This window comes from Volvox carteri, assembly GCF_000143455.1.
Source record: "Volvox carteri f. nagariensis unplaced genomic scaffold VOLCAscaffold_43, whole genome shotgun sequence".
Taxonomy (NCBI): Eukaryota; Viridiplantae; Chlorophyta; class Chlorophyceae; order Chlamydomonadales; family Volvocaceae; genus Volvox; species Volvox carteri.
Window position 1 is genome coordinate 221670 of NW_003307586.1, and position 16697 is coordinate 238366.

Sequence of the window (16697 nt, forward strand, 5' to 3'; positions counted from 1 at the left end):
CACGCACCCAGGTCACCGAGAGCACCAACAGCAGAGAATACGGACGAAGAAAAGACAGAAACCTAACACGACAAACAACAAAGTCAAGGTACCTCCGCGCCAACGGGCACAACGACCAACAGGTCAAAGAAGCCACACATCACCTGCATTAAAAACCACAAAGAAAGGCCGACAGAGCAACGGAATGCTGGAAATGCACTCAACCGCCAGCAGGGACTGTCTCCAACACAGGGCTCCTGGATAACCGAGCAAGTCAGACACGGAGCTCATGGATCTCATGGCACTGACTAGGGGGGCGGCTTTTCAAAGCCGAAAAGGGGCTCGCCCCGGTGCAGCCACTTGACCCCCGCTTGATTCGCAGGGCAGTCCGTACGGCATAGGAGTGCAAGCACAAGAACGCCGTGACGCTTGGAGTACACACGTGTTAATGAGATTCTCAACTAACTACAAATCAGGAGTGTCATTGCGCCAACGTGATCTGCCGCTGCTGCGCAAAATCCATGAGGCGGGATAGAGGGTAGGACACAAGGTCGGGGAGGGCAATTCTTTGGACTGCCCCGGTCGCACAATTCCTGTGCTTCCCTAATTCGACACCCCGAACAGGCCAATTCCTGACTGTCCGAATGTCCCTGCCAGGCCAATTCGACACCCCGACAGGCTAATCCTGACTGCCAGAATGTCCCTGCCAGGCCAATTCGTGTCCCTGTCAGGCTAATCCTGACTGTTGGAATGTCCCGGCCAGGCCAATTCGTGTCCCTGTCAGGCCAATTCAAGGGCCTGTCCCGGCAATTTAACTTGTCCCAGGTGTAGACCCCGTGCCAATTTCAACCCTTCTATGGAGCAATTTCGACCAATTGCGAGGTCGGCCCGGAAACTCTCAGGCAGGCATCCAGAATCGATGGTGTGAGAGCTAAGCTTGCACCCGCGGAATCGTCAGCACCGCCTGCGGGCTCCACGCGAATCGCATCCATCCTGGGTGCATGCCGCATGGACAGTGCGGCAGACCGCAAGTCGGAATGCCCGTGCGGGCAAATGGTAACGAAAGCTGGGTGGATTTCGGTGCGGTCTGTGATGTTTATCCCCGAAGTGTCAGCGTCCTCAGCAATCCGCCCCACAGCCGCGAGCTTCATCGCGGCCCACCGCAAGTCTCCGGAGGCCCCGAGCATTGGCTAAAGTAAATGTACAAATGAGCAGCTTGCGTATTTCATAGAAAAATGTAAGCAAATTTGTCGGCCTGCTGGTGGCAAGTCGGAATGCCCGTGCTGGGGCCCCGCCCAAAAATCTGTAACTACTGTGTTGGTTTTGATTCTGTCATGGGCCAGGAAGTGGCTGGAACCCTACACGCCTGGTTACCGTCCTCCGTACTCATTCATTAATACATTCCTTGTGTGTGTTTGTGTTTGTGTTTGTGTTTATGTTTTTGTGTTTTTGTGTGTGTGTGTTTGTGTGTGTATGTTTGTGTGTGTGTTTGTGTGTTTGTGTGTGTGTGTGTTTGTGTGTGTGTGTGTGTGTGTGTTTGTGTGTGTGTGTTAGTGTGTGTTAGTGTGTGTGTGTGTTTGTGTGTGTGTGTGTGTGTGTTTGTGTGTGTGTGTGTGTGTTTGTGTGTGTTTGTGTGTGTGTGTGTGTGCGTGTGTGTATGTGCGTGCGTGCGTGCGTGCGTGCGTGCATGCGTGCGTGGGTGCGTGCGTGCGTGGGTGCGTGCGTGCGTGCGTGCCTGCGTGCGTCCGTGCGTGCCTGCCGTGCGTGCGTGCCTGCGAGCCTGCCGTGCCTGCGTGCCTGCGTGCCTGCCGTGCGTGCATGCCTGCCGTGCGTGCGTGCCTGCGTGCCTGTGGTGCATGCGTGCCTACGTGCCTGCGGTGCATGCGTGCCTGCGTGCCTGCATGCCTGCGTGCCTGCGTGCGTGCGTGCCTGCGTGCGTGCCTGCGTGCGTGCGTGCATGCGTGCGTGAGTGCGTGCGTGCCTGCGTGCGTAAGTGCGTGCGTGCTGCCTGCGTGCGTGCCTGCCGTGCGTGCGTGCCTGCGTGCCTGTGGTGCGTGCGTGCCTACGTGCCTGCAGTGCATGCGTGCCTGCGTGCCTGCATGCCTGCGTGCCTGCGTGCGTGCGTGCATGCGTGCGTGCGTGCCTGCGTGCGTGAGTGTGTGCGTGCCTGCGTGCGTGCGTGCCTGCCTGCGTGCGGTGCGTGCCTGCCATGCGTGCGTGCGTGCATGCGTGCGTGCGTGCGTGCGTGTGTGCGTGCGTGCCTGCGTGCGTGCGTGCCTGGGTGCCTGCGTGCCTGCGTGCGTGCGTGCCTGCGTGCGTGCCTGCGTGCATGCGTGCGCACGCGCGTGAGTGCGTGCGTGCGTGCGTGCGTGCGCGTGTGCGTGCGTGCGCGTGCGTGCGTGCGTGTGTGTGTGTGTGTGTGCATTCATTCATCCAATCATTCATCCAATCATTCAACCAGACGAAGAGATGTAAACACGCGCCTGAACACACCACTGTGGATACAGAACCGTGCATGGCGCTGGGTGGCCACAGTAACATGAGTTAACCGTGTGCTGGCGTCCACAGACTCTGCAATCAAGCCGGCTTTTCTTCAGGACTTCCAGAGCAGAGGGCTGAGACTTCTCCGCTCTGAAATATTTCCATGAATGCACCATTGGTTCATTAACCACCGTTCGACGCAAGACCTACGGTGATAATATGTTTTGATATAATTAGTATACTGGGTTAAAAGGATGTTCAGAAATCCTTCCCTGTTGTGTAAATGACTTCAGCTTTCAAAAGGGAACACGCCACAGAGATGGCGCAATAACGACACAGAGATGTATAACTATGCCAAGAGCACTTCTGGTGATGTGCACTGTTATGCTTTAATGCGATGCATCACGCTTCCGTACAACAAGAGTTGGGCAGCCATGTAGGCTTGAGTCACAAGCATGTCATAGTCGCGAACCCTACAATAGTATTACATAACTACCCAATTTCATTGTGTAGCGATGTTTATCTAGAAGCTAGGTTGCTGTCATGTAGGAGCGGTGAGCAAATGGCCGCGATCGATGTCACACTGGAGGATATTGTGGACGATGGAGATGCCCGGGACCAGCGGACACGCAGTCCTAACGACGCGGTGCGTCATTTCTTGCTTTACGTGTTCCCACCATGCAAATGCACTTGGTGCACTTGCAACCATCCGCTTCACTAGGGGTTCCGGTAATTCTCTACTGCATCTATAGCCTGAAATGGCGGCTCTCACAAGGTGCCTCCACGAGGCGCTGGATGTGAACGACGAACGGGTGGATGCTGTGCGCCAGTTTGAAGAAGTTCTCGGCGTGCACTCCGTTGTTGCGGCATGGGACTTGTTCCGAGGTGAGAAATTTGGACTATTGGTTACAGAGAGAAAATCGCGAGTCTGTGTCAAACAGGGCGGCGATGTCCCTGTGCAGTGCCGAAAACGGTGTTTTGAGAGACCGTGTGTCCTTACATACACCCCCTCCCATGCAGAGGATTTACAGCTCTCCTTGTTTCGTGCCGCCACGGCACTGATAGGGAGCGTACCGGGCCTTACTGTCTAAGGCCATAGACAACAGAGGGTGGAGGGAAGCTTTACATGTGCAAGCAATGTGGTGACTACGATTTTGGATTCCAGTGAGTCACGTGACAAGCTGAGCCTCACTCGTGTGACACATGGTTTATGCTGACCCAATTGGTGTGTATTGATGTACAGATCAGCAGAGATGGTGTGTCTCTTCAGTGCAGAGCAGCTTGTTCGGGGGTACAGTTCACAGTTTTGACAGATTGCCAACTCGTTGCTGGATATTCAAGACAGGCACCTGTAGCCAATCCACACGGAAGTGTCGTGGTTTACATGGGCCCAGACGTGGAACGTTTTGTGTCTCTGTTTGATTGCATGGGTGAACTCCGTATCCGGAATACCAGGGGCAACTTCATGGGCCATGCCCCGCCCAACGGAGAGCTCTGTCGGGACTGCCAGATAAGTAGGCGGTACTACCGTCGCATCCATGTTCGGTCTGCTGGCTGGCAGTCCAAGGAGCACCAAAGTGCCCTTGCTTCATGGAGCAATTGTTGTCCCAGCCAGAACGCATTCGAGAATCGTTCCAATTGCACATTTTAAAGTCGGAATGCAGCGGCAAAGCTGATAGTGTGTCACAAAGGCACACCTCGTTTATACTTGGATTGAATGAATAAAGAAGAGAATACGTCTGTATTTTTTCGGGCATTGTATAGGCGAGATATTCGGGAAAATAGGTGAAAGGTATATAGGCCAGTAAGGTGTACACATATTATACGAGACTTAAAGGCTTAAGCATAAGAGGCGCATGTGTAAGTGATGGCCTAATATACGATCATGTATGGCATAGTAATATAAGTACATTTTTACATCATAACCTGTAGCAAGGGATGTTTAGGCTATGCGGTATACAGGTATGTATACACTTGATGTTGTAAACGACATTGCCTATATAGACGCAAGTATACATGATTCCCTATAATAGGACCTGTACAGGCATCGCATAATAGGCTTTTCTTACGAGTCACCCTTTAGTTACCCAAGTCATCGCTCTCATCGATCGCGCGACCTCACTACCTCTCTTATTGCATCATTATCCTTGAAGTGTCTATACATTTGAAATTGCACACTCCTTTACCGTGGTTCGATCCCGGGATCTCACGTGAGTATTGGTCGCACCTTACCGGTAGTACTTAACGCTGAATGTAAAGGGGTCGTTCCAGCCTTTATACTTAAAATCTAAAGGGCACTCATGAACATCAGCTGCGTTAGCCTGGCTTGTCGTCCATGCGGCAGCCTCTGGGCAAATGGCCCAACTCCATTTGAGTTTGCTGCTGGCTGCGGCCAAGAAACATGCAATGCAACCGCCATATGATCCCTAGGTGTAATTGTTTTGCATACAAGTCGACCTAGATACCTCCTGTGACCGCCGTACAGGAGGGAAATTTTCCGGTACGACAACATGTGAGGTCCAGAACCGAACACAAAAGCAGGAATCACCATTCAGAGCGTAAAACGTCGCCATCCATGACTTATGCATATGAATTCACGTGTTCTCTTCGCGTTTTTCTCCTTCTTCGTAAGGCCAACGCGTCGACCAACGCACATCTTACACCCGTCCGGTCCAGAGCCTCTATAGCAATAATATTGACATAAACATAAAAGTCATTTATGAACATCTGCTACGTTTGTCTAGCATTGTCGTACCGGAGGTTGGGTCGGCAGCAGACCATGAACTTCTCGCCTAGGAAAATACTTAGCGCAGCCAAGAAACATAATTTAAATCTGTTAGTTCATCCCATTGGTCTTAGGGTTGCCTTCAAGTCGACGTAGATGCCACCTCCTGTCACCGCCGTATCGGAATGCATTTATCAAGCAAAAGACCCGAAAAGATTATAACCTTGCAGAACTCATTTCAGTGCTTTTGGAAAAGAGGTTTAGACCTTGCCACCCCGGCAAGCCAGAAACTAGTTTCGGTCGCAAAACTTTTGTATTTTCAAAGCATACACACGCGTGATACCTAAGAATACGAGAATTATTAACAGTTTAATACTTGTGGAAATTCGTAGGCGTTTGCGGTGCAACTGGCGCGAATAGGAGGTCTTCCTAGCAGGTCTTAATGACGAGGGGTGCCTGACGGCGTTGCATGGACTCCATCGATGCATGTGCCTCGGCATGACGGGTGAATACAAAACGGTTCATATGCACAGACCTCATAGTTTGCAGCATTTTAAGGGAGGTCAAAGGTGTTTCGCACGCAGCAGCTAGTGCAGCTTTGCCCCGAACACTGTATACACGAGTGGCCTACAAAAAGGCATACCTTTATACAACGGACTATTAGGCTCTCACAGTTTTGCATGCGTACACATGGTAACCTATAGCCTACAGGCCTATAGACCATGCTGTATACAACAGATCGCCTATAGGTGTGATGTATACGATCATATACGCGAAATCACCTATACTCCACATATTCCGCGGTCCTACCTATTAGGCGATGGCCCGGCCTATAGGTGACTTCCAATTTTACTGACGTAAGAAGTACAACAATCAAACAGGCACGAGCAAGACGCCAGGAGGGAGGTGCTTAGAGCATGCGATGGGTCAGTCTAAATTGCCAAGCATGAAGGAACCAACCCCTTAAAGGATCATGCCGTTTGCTTATGAATCTATAATGTAAGGGACATGCAACGACGACAGAGGCAAGGGCTGCGAGGTGAGGGGCAGTCAAACCCGAAACCATAGAAAGCTATCTTCGTGCTCCAATTTACCTGGATGTTCTCCTTTGGCCAAGCGATGTGTGTGTGTGTTACATGGTTGGGGGGTGCGTGACTCCATACCTGTAAAACTACCCATACGAGCCGAAGGCCCAAGGGCAATACTACAACGCCTAAAAGCCACGGACAAAAGGAAAACACCGCACATCAGCCCAGAGGGGGTAATTGAGTTTAGGTGAGCCCACATACGTTCCAACATCCTCGCCAGATGTGCGGGTTCCCACTGCATGGCCTCCAACATGCTCTGTTGATTATCGAATCCCTCTCAGCATGAATATCATTATAGGCTGGGCATTCCAATAACACGTGTTTTTCATCCGCAATTCGGCGATTAGTACCACAACAGTGGCAAAACCGCTGCCCCCTGGGGACATGGTACTTGCCCCTTCATGCTCTGTTTGCCTCCAAAGCCCAGCAACATAAACGAAACTGCATTAGCTTACGATGTGCCAAACGAGGAATGAAAACCTTAGCATGTGTTGGCCACATGATGGCTGCGGCTCCCGAAAAGGGCAGCCCCATCCAGTGCTTATACTCCGCCATTTGCACTCCCGGTTGCTTCCCATCTGATGGGAACTCCTCTGGCAAGACAGTCAGACGCGTATGGTCCCAGCCGCTCATCAAACGCTTTCTTGGTGCCGTTATCATCGCTCCTTCGGGTAGAGGTCTGCTCAACAACCAGCCAAGCGATGTAGCTTTTACATGCAACCTTTAGCGGAGTGAGATATGTTAATTGATCTCACCCTGGTAAGCTAACTTCGCCCACAAATTTACCTGAATTCATTCCCTTGGTTTATCAATAGAGAATCAGAATAGCTTTCAGATGCAGTTTAAAGCGGGGTGAAATAAGAACAAATGTTACACCATGACGGACTGACTGACTGACAGCAGTGAACCCAGGGGCCTCGGCCCACTGAATGACGTTTCGAGCCCAGCGCCCGGTATGCCGGAAATAACTTCAGGCCTTCCGCAACACAAAGCAGCAAAAACTGCCAGGTCTTAGCACCAACCCGGGACATGGCAACCTGGGCAAGCTGCAAAAACACACGGAACGGACCAACCGAGCGATACCAACAAGTTATTAATGACCGGGGGTGCTGCAACGGATTGCAGGAAGTACTAATCGAACTAAGTCCAGATCCAGCGGCAATGGAACCGGCGGTACCACCAGACACCAAACCAGCGAAACCTCAAAACATGGGAAATTCCAATCGCTGGTAAGACAAAGTGACAAAAATAACCTGCCTGTTGCCTCCGAGCACACACCTTCGCACAAAAACTCATCCTATTCTCTCCACACAGTTTGCTTATCCGCTCCCCTGTGCAATATACACCTAAGGCATTACCTCGCTCAGAGGGTTGCAAAAAGGGTCTAATCCTCCAATCCCGGGGGGGGTGGTGCATGCACTGATGATGGCCATGCCTTTGGCAGACAGCAGTGGTGCAGCCTGCAGGGGCCGCTTTTGGTGAGATGTGCTCATGTGTGTCAAGTGGGTAATGTGAGGCCCGATGTGGTGCTGGTGAACATGGGCATGGGCTATACCTTGACAGCTGGTTATGGTGCTGTTGGGCAGGGGTGCCTTGCTTTGCGAAGATATCTCTCGGTGTTTGGTTTACCATATTGCTGACCCATGAGTTGAAGTGTATGAGCAAAATCGACCACGACAACGTGCATGTTTGGTACTGGCTTCGACCACCACTTTCACCAGACGCTGTAAGATGCACCACAAGTGACAGCACACCATGCAAGCAACTATGGACAACTAAACTATTCATCCTTGGCCTGTTTTGCAGTCCTGTCAGTATTCCCAATTCTGCACCTCCAGCCTCATTTTACAGAACACCCAATCCTAATCCTCCAACTGTGTTCCCAATCCTCTGACAGGGATCCCATCCCCATCCTCACTCACGACAGCAATCCCCATCCCAAAAGTAGTGTAGCACGCCTAATCCCTAATCCTTGCCTTGGGCCCCACATCCCATCCTGACATCGTCACCCCTATTCCCCATCCCGCCTGACCAGTACCTGCCCCCAATCCCCCATCTTTGCAACCCTCTGCACCAGCGTTGATACCATAATCCGTAATGTTACGCCCAAATTACGCTGGCGTAATATTACTAGAAATACGCATCCCAGGTACCCTTTTAGCCAGTCCGGCGTAAACTTCTGTCGTAATTAACATCAGAAAGTTACGGAAGCCGGCAATGGACAGTGAACACACTGCCAACAAGGCCCAGGCCGACCGGCTGATGAGCTTGGTAAGCACTATATGAATTGTGGGCAATACTGTAAGAAAAGCAACAGGTACGCGAAGAAATGCAATCACTGTGGGAAGATCTTTAGCATAGCCGAGGCGAGGCTAGAGAAGCTGGGGCCGCATCTTATTGATGAGTGCCGCGATCAGCGTGGAGCCTTCACCCAGCAGTGGAGCCTTCACCCAGCAGCGCACCGCGGAGACTACAACAAAGCGCGGGTGCAGCCAGCTTGGGGACGATGACGAAGGCCCGTCGATAACCAGTGTGGCGGCTTGGCAGAGATTCACGTCTCAAAGACAATGTTACTTCGGATTACGTGCGATTACTACTGGTTGAAAGGGACTTTGGAGGAGAGGTTATGTACCGCGTACCGATGGTACCATGTACACAATCTGGCTTGCCGCGACGTCGAACTATCGTTAACCTGATAATGCCAGGGCTGTGAACATTCTAGGCGCTGATGAATGCTACGACTACCTGTATCTGGGCTGCTTTGACGTTTGAGGGGTCATCCTGGCCCATTACAAGGGGATGGACGCGGGACTTGCGTTCCCTGGGTGCAGCTATTACGCTTTCCCTATCAACAATTTAAAATAGTAACTTGAGAAACGAAAAAGCTCTCTTTGAAATACGCAACATTACGGATTTACGCCCGGCGGAATTTTCAATAATTACGATACGCCTGGGAGGGTCAAACCTTTACGGTATCAACGCTGGGGGCCACCTCCAAATGCCACTTGCATGCAGTTAGGTCTCACTCACCATCATGGTACACCAAGATGATGTGACGATTTCCTGTTGTGCCTGTGTACACATCTAGTTCCGCGCTGCTGTCCATATCCCAGGTTTTTTGTATGTTGCAATGACATGGGCCCCATGTAAAACCATGCTGACGACAAGCAAATTGGCTCACAGCAAAGTGTGCGTATGGTTTGCCTCACGACAGCCATCTCTGGGTTTCCTCGTACTACCTGAAACTCTGCAGCTGGTTCATCCAACGGCTGGCCTAGTTCAGAAATGGTAGCATTTTGCACGTCACGCATAGCAACAACGAATTGTTGGTATCCGATCTGCAACAGGCACGGCACATCACGGGCTACTGTTTCCCGTGGCATGTCATCTCCGAATAAAATTCCCACCGTATATTGTACCCAGCATGCATCCTTTTGCTGTTTGACCTCGGGGGTGCCCGCGCGTGAAGCTCTTTGCTAAGCTAGTTAAAGCAATAACTTTTCTTAGGCTCGTGGGGTCTGTCGCCCGTTCATTTGGCATTTTGAAATTGTGTGACCTCTGTCCGGCAGTCACAGTTTCCATGTACCATACTATGTCCGCTTTGCGCAAAATTCAAGCTATCAAGGACAAGGAAAAGCAATAATTAACTCAATTGGTGCTCCTGTCGTCGCCATAGTTCGTTAGCCAACCTCCACTCCGTGGCATAGGCACTCTGGGAAGAGGGGGGGCCGTACACGTCTCTTCCTGCAGCTGTCGAGTACAATGTTCTGCACTTTATTACTAGTTCTTCTTACCATATTTCTCTCCTTTGCTTGCCGCTTCACGTTACCATTTTTTTGGGCGAGGCCCCGGGTGTGAAGCGCCATTGGGGGGGCCGAGCCCCCGGTGTTCACTGCTGTCAGTCAGTCTGTCACTCTGTCAGGGGCTTACATATCGTGCTCCGCAAAAAAATAGGGTTCAAGAGCTACATCAACTCTACATTGATTGTCCAGAGGAGACAATTCAGATAAGTCGGAGCGCAAACATAGGTTTCCAGGGTGAGATAAATTTACGTATCTCGCTCCGCTAAAGATTGCATGTAAAAGCTACATCAATTCTTCATCGCTTGGCCAAAGGAAAAAATTCAGGTGAATTGGAGCGCGAAGATAGCTTTCCATGGCTTCGAGTCTGACTTCCCCTCACCTCGCAGCCCTTGCCTCTGACGTCGTTGCATGTCCCTTACATTATAGATTCATGGAGCAACTTTAGACAGACCCATGGCAACGCTGCCTCCTGGCGTCTGGCTCGCGCCTGTTTGATTATTGTCCTTCGTATTTTCTTCTTCATTCCTTCCTTTATTCATTCAATCCAAGTTCAAAAGAAGCGTACCTTTGCGACACTGTGTCGCTGATGGTGTGACACCATCAGCTTTGCGGCTGCATTCCGACTTCAAAATGTGCAATAGGAACGATCCTCGAATGCGTTCTGGCTGGGACAACATGATTGCTCCATGAAGCACGGGCACTTTGGCGCTCCTTGGACTGCCAGCCAGCAGACCGAACATGGATGCAACGGTAGTACCACCTACGTATCTGGCAGTCCAGCAGCGGCAGCACACGATGCCGCAGTGACACTCCTGCTTTGTGTGTATGGCATTCTACGGATTGCCGCATCACGAGAAGGCTAACTGTTCAGTCAATAATGATTATGCTATGGCGGCTGCACGCTTGCGACGATCCAGACAGGTCTACATCGCCGTAGCAAGTCTGCCGACCTTTCTTTTTGATGTTTGAGAATCTCATTAACACGTGTGTACTCCAAGCGTCACGGCGTTCTTGTGCTTGCACTCTTATGCCGTACGGACTGCTCTGCGAATCGAACGGGGGTCAAGTGGCTGCACCGGGGCCGAGCCCTTTTCCGGCTTTGAAAAGCCGCCCCCTAGTCGGCTTTGGAACGCCCCCCCCTAGTCCTACCTCTCCTTGCCTGGCGCTCAATCTGCCTGCTTCACGTGCCACAATCTTACAGTTGCCTGTCGTTCGTCATCACGCTTCTCACTTGGCCGGTTGCATCCGGCCGCACGGTTTCAACCAGGTCCATATTAACGCATCCTCAAGGCAACCCTTGGCCACGCACCCATCGGTTGGACACACAGCCCCGTTATATCGCATCCACATTTTCCTAACCATCCGCATCACCAGCCATGGACTATCCCACAGCAAGATCTGGCACGCCTAAAGCATACATATAAGCATTTACAACGTTTGAACCCCTAACTGGTGGCCTCCGAATCCATCGCAGTGCACAGGAACGAGGTGATTGGACTTTCGTCAGACGCCCAGGAACAGCGCCAGCCCTGCTAGCACCCAGATGTCTTGCTCATCTGGCCCATTCAGGGGCAGCTGCACCCGCGCCAGGAGCTTGGTGCGCTCGCTTGTCATATACAGTGGTGCCTCCATGTAGCTGCTGTACGCATACGGTGCATCCTTTGGCAGCCACAACAAATACATAGGTGGAATTGCACGAAACGCAGGTGCCTCAGCCGTCACAGGGCTTAGGCGGCTGCCATCAAAGGTGGCCCCCTGCAGGATTATGCCACCCAGCAGCACCACAGGCGCTGCACTCGCTGTGGAGTGAAGCCGTGCCGCATCCCAGCTGGTCACCAGCTTGAGTGTGTCCATGGAGCAGCCTAGTGCACGCGCCGACTGCTGCCGCAGTGCATTTAGGAATGTGCCTGGGTGGAACACGGAGCTCAGCTCCAGGGGACCCGCGCCGCTGCTGCCATCCAGGAGGCCGCCACCGCCAGGCTGCTGGCAGCGCTGCCAATGCCCCTCAATGGCCAGCGCCTTTGCCACCACGGTGCGGCAGTAGTCCATGGGCGCCTCGGGACCTTCCCAAGCTGCGTCCCAAGCACCAGGAATCGTGTCGGACAGTAGCGCTGTGCCGTTAAGTTGCACGCCCGATGACAGTGTATCAGTGCCCTTAAGTACACGTGCTATGGCCCCCAATGTACGATCTATGAGCGCCACCAGGCTGGCGCCTTTAAAGCGTTCCAGCGCCATGAAGTTCTCCACAGGCGAGCCTCCACAATCTGACGTGCCGCGCGTGTGAATCTCCTTCATCACCGCCTTAAGTGCGCCTGCGCCTGCCATGAGTTGGTCCCACAGCCGCAGCAGCGGCCCCAGCTGCACCTGCCACTGTGCACGATTGAAGCCACCTGCCGCGTCCGCATGAAGGCTCATCATCTTTAGCTGCGAAATGACGCGGTTGGAGTTCACTTGCTGTGCGGTGCGGTCAATATTTTCAGGCATACAGAACAGTCCAGGCGTGTCGATGTCCGGAAGCGCCGAGATGATAGACACATAGTCGGCACGGTGGTTCGTTGTAGGTACCACGACCTTGCTACCCGGCAGTGGCCGCACCTTGGCACCTGTCATACCGACGGTGTCTGGGCTGAAAAGGCGTCGCAGAAAGGTTAACAGTACTTGCTGATCAAAGGGATTGTCCAGACGGCCACCATAGATGGCATCATCCAGCAGCCCCAGCAGAAGGGGCCATTGTGGTGCGCCACCGGACCGGGTGGCCTGGGTAATCACGTCCATACCCGAGCGCAGGTCCGCGAATGAGAACTCGTAAAATTTGGTCCAGCCCTGTACCAGGTCAGTTGGGAGTACCCTTATTGGCTTGCAAGGACGTTCCGTCCTTGGCGACGCGCACTATTGGATAGAGCTGCCTTACGGTGGTGTTCCGAGGCATGATATGGTCCTGGCCTACAAATGGCGGAAACACAGCCATAATCGCCCTGCTGTTCATTGTAGGGACATTTTAAAACCTTTATGACTGTTTGGCCCACAAATGCCCTGCCTTACTCCTTCCACACACCTACCTGCGGTATGTATGTGCGCCGCTCTTGCACCACCGCGTGGAACCAAGCCAGTACGAAAAGCAGTTGGGCGCGGATGGGGGGCCCGGAAGACAGGAACTCCGCAGACCATGCTTCGTAGGTGCGCTGCAAGTTCTTTTTCAGGCCTGGAGGAGCTTCGAACGTGATCTGCAAACACAGCAACATTGGGCAACACGTTTTTTATATGTATATCCATTCATGCACAATCCCTAGAGTTGGCACGGGTACTATACTAGAAAAGAGTACTATACTATAATAGTACTATGCATAGTACTATATATTATGCAGGGCTCTAAACTGGCACTAGTTTACGACGCTCGTACCGCGTTCGTACATAGTAAAATAATATAGTAAAAATAGTACTAGATAGTACTAGATTTGGGTTTGGATAGTGTCCAGTATTAGTTGGACCAAGTCGAGATCTGCAGTCAAGCTGTATTTTGAAGGGCTATAGCCGCGTCTTCGAGCTATGCTACGTAGTTTTGATGAATAATGTCAAGGGAATCCAGTATAATGAATGACAAGGTGATCAGAGGCTTGCATCCTGGTCCAGACGTCCCCCCTGAAGTTCTCCGTTCTCGGAACGAGCTTTTTAACAAGCTACGTAACCAAAAGAGGAACGCCAAGACGGGTAGTCTTTGGGACAACTTCGATGTGGAGTGGTGGGGTGGGCTTGCAGGGCAACCACGGCGCTGCGGCGGATGAGGTGGAGCTGATCCTCCAGCAGTGTGAGGAGGACGAGCAGGAGCAGGAAGCACAGCAGCAGCAGCAGCAGCAGCAGGGCACCCAGGGAAACGTACATCCCTAACACGCAGATTGATGACTGAGCAACGATAGATTGAGCTGCGGCAGTTTGCCGAATTGGAGGGTTACGTACTGGGCCGTTGTAATGCAGGAACTTCACTAGTATGGCGTCCGTGTGTTGTCTTGTGAACACTGGGTCTTCTATCTGTGATTATGTCTTTATGTGCCATAACACGCCTTGAGACATGGGGTTTGGGGTCCACCTACCGGGCACTGAACTAACAAAAAGTGATCTGGATGACCACAGCGATCTGCTTTCTAATGTCTAAGTAGATATTTAGAAAGAACAAAAGAAGACCTTTCCAACGGTGTAATTTTCAGGTACAACGGTTGGTCGTACACCCCCCTTCTACTGGGAGCGTGTACCTGCCTAGTAATAGTATCATAGTACTACATTACTATATATAGTACTATTTCTTACTATACTATACTATTTGGGTAAAAAATATAGTATTTTTGCCAACCCTAACAATCCCACTAGATAGGAGAAAGAAACGAAGTAAAGTTTCAAAGCGAAACAAAGGAAAGTCTGTCATTCCTAACTTTAGCTTAGGATGACGTCCAACGGTGCTCACCTTCAGGCTTATTTCCAATAGTGTTGACGGGAATTTCGGATGGGGCTCAGAGGTAAGGAAGAGCCTGAAGTTCTCGTGTTTCGGCATCATAAGCAGCTCCTTTTCCAGTGAGGGCAGCCAGGACACTGCCAGGTGCACGTTCTTGAGGACCAGCCAATCACCTGACTTGGCACACTCACGCAGCAGCGCCACCGCCTTCTCCGCCTGACCTTGGCCCATGGCCACCTCGTGGTAACTGTACAGAAGGCGGCCGCACGAACGGATGCTGGGAACAAGAAGTAGATCGCAATCAGGGAGCCTATGATTTATGAGGGACATTTCCGTCCCACTTCTATACGGCATAATCCTATCTTGTCAGATCGTTGGTGCTGCTGCGCGGTGGCTGACATTATGATACACATGCTCCTCCAGCGCCAGGCCAAAAATGACGCTACAAATCTTACCGCTCCTTGCCCATCGTAGCCGCAGCATGCTCAGAAAGCTCCTGGGATGGATCCGCACCGGGTGTGGTGATGAACAGCACGGGCTCATCACAGCGGCTCTCCGTCTCAATGAGCGCTTTGAGCGAAAAAGGAGGCGGCGCCACTGACTTGATGTTGAGCGTGCCGCAGATAAAAGACAACATAGCCGACTGAAGGCGATCCGGGCGGAAAGCTTTGACCAGAAGCAGTTGCTGAAACGGATTAAGGCGGCCACTTCCCACTTTTGCGGGTAACGTGTCCGTTGCGCCGCTGGCCCATTGAGCCCAAAGGCCCGAATCAGAAAGCTCAGCGGCCACCACAAGCTGCGGAAAAGCGGCCGCCAGGGCCGAAAACGCCCCGGCCTGTTCCTCGCGGACCCAGGACGGCTTGGGGGGTGGGGTGGCTGAATCTGGTACTGGCTTGCCCAGGAAGAACGCCCACTGCAAATCAGGAAAAAGCGACGGCTGCATATGCCGAGCCATATGCATACCAAAGGTAAGGCGGTCGGCGTTGAATAAGGAGCGGCTCACGTAAGCGAAGACCAGCTCCAGCAGCGACTCGGCCAGCAGCGCAATACGTGCCGTGACATCGCCGCCAGTCGGTGTATCACGCTGCAGGGCCTTGCGGAATAAGACTAGGAATACCGACAGGCTAAATGTGTACATCTGGTTGAGAGCCTGCATACAGAATAGGGTGGTATATTTTAAGATAGCGTGGTCTATATCCATGCTGATGGTAGCCGAGTGAAGGGGGAGACCTAGGGCCCAAGGGTACACTAATTAAGTGGGAGTCGGATAAAGGATGCGCAATTGCTCATGTGGCCAAACAAAGACCTCGTTGCCTTGTGATTCCCAATCGCTCACCTGGAGGTCCGCCAGCAGGAAGTACATAACCGAGCCACGTGCTGCAATCGAGCGGTATACCTCGCGCTGCTGGTCTAAGCTCGCCTGCAGCGACTTGGACTCGGTCAGTGCCTTCTCCACCGTCCCCGACCGCGTCTTGGTCTCATTAAGCTTGTCAAGCAGGTCCTTATTCTCCAAAATGTTGCCCGAACTGGTAGCTAGTGTCTGCAGCAAATTGCGCTCGAGGTCCGCCAGCGCAACCTGTGGGTGCAACATTAGGTGCATTGATCCATTTTCAACTTTGTAACGAGATGCCAGGCACCAGCGCAAAAAGCCACAACCAAACATCTTCGACTGTGTGGCATGGGGCCGCTTCACATTGCCCCGTCCCCGCACCAAGGCATTACCTTGCACTCATCCTCTTGGCGCAGCAAGGTGCTCTTCTGTTCCTCTAGTTCAGGCCGCTCCTTTTGCAGGGTTAGGCCCAGAAGTTGGCTCTCCAGGCCCGAACGCGTCACCGTGAAATTGGTGACGGCCAGGAGCGACCGCGCGTCGGGTGGTAGGTAAGGTTCGGGATTGCGGGTTACCAGGAAAAGGCGGAAGGTGTCGTTGTAGTCCGTGGCCTTATCGCCGACCTGCACGGTGAAGCCAAGAAGCAACGTTGAAAATGCCTATGCACAAATATGTGTTACATCTCGAGTTGTGCTGCTAAAAGGCCGCGAGATTTTCCCAACCCTAAAACGGGCCGTGCCCGCCGCATTTGGTTAGCATACCCCCTATCGGTCGTTTATTTGGACGATTGCTGCTTAAGGGCTGGTATCGAAGCAAAGTCGGGAGGTCATCGGCTTTCGGAATTGGCTGC

At 52.3% G+C, this 16697-nt stretch overlaps 2 protein-coding genes across 2 annotated transcripts in view; one reads left to right on the plus strand and one right to left on the minus strand.

Annotated features, from left to right (window-relative positions):
• Window positions 1–3022: 3022 nt before the first annotated feature.
• On the plus strand, window positions 3023–4111 carry VOLCADRAFT_95311 (uncharacterized protein; the record flags this gene model as incomplete). Its single annotated transcript, XM_002954424.1, has 3 exons — window positions 3023–3106; window positions 3213–3345; window positions 3855–4111. The coding sequence occupies 3 exons, from the start codon at window positions 3023–3025 to the stop codon at window positions 4109–4111; spliced, it is 474 nt and encodes a 157-aa protein (XP_002954470.1).
• Window positions 4112–11579: 7468 nt separating this feature from the next.
• The window catches only part of D1bHC (cytoplasmic dynein 1b heavy chain), a gene marked incomplete at both ends in the record, with an annotated part of 44915 nt that continues 39797 nt past the window's right edge, over window positions 11580–16697 (minus strand). Inside the window, 6 exons of the mRNA XM_002954482.1 lie at window positions 11580–12899; window positions 13136–13300; window positions 14533–14767; window positions 14976–15670; window positions 15857–16096; window positions 16243–16470. Of these exons, the coding sequence (XP_002954528.1) occupies window positions 11580–12899; window positions 13136–13300; window positions 14533–14767; window positions 14976–15670; window positions 15857–16096; window positions 16243–16470 (2883 nt within the window). The remainder of the gene's footprint in view (window positions 12900–13135; window positions 13301–14532; window positions 14768–14975; window positions 15671–15856; window positions 16097–16242; window positions 16471–16697) is intronic.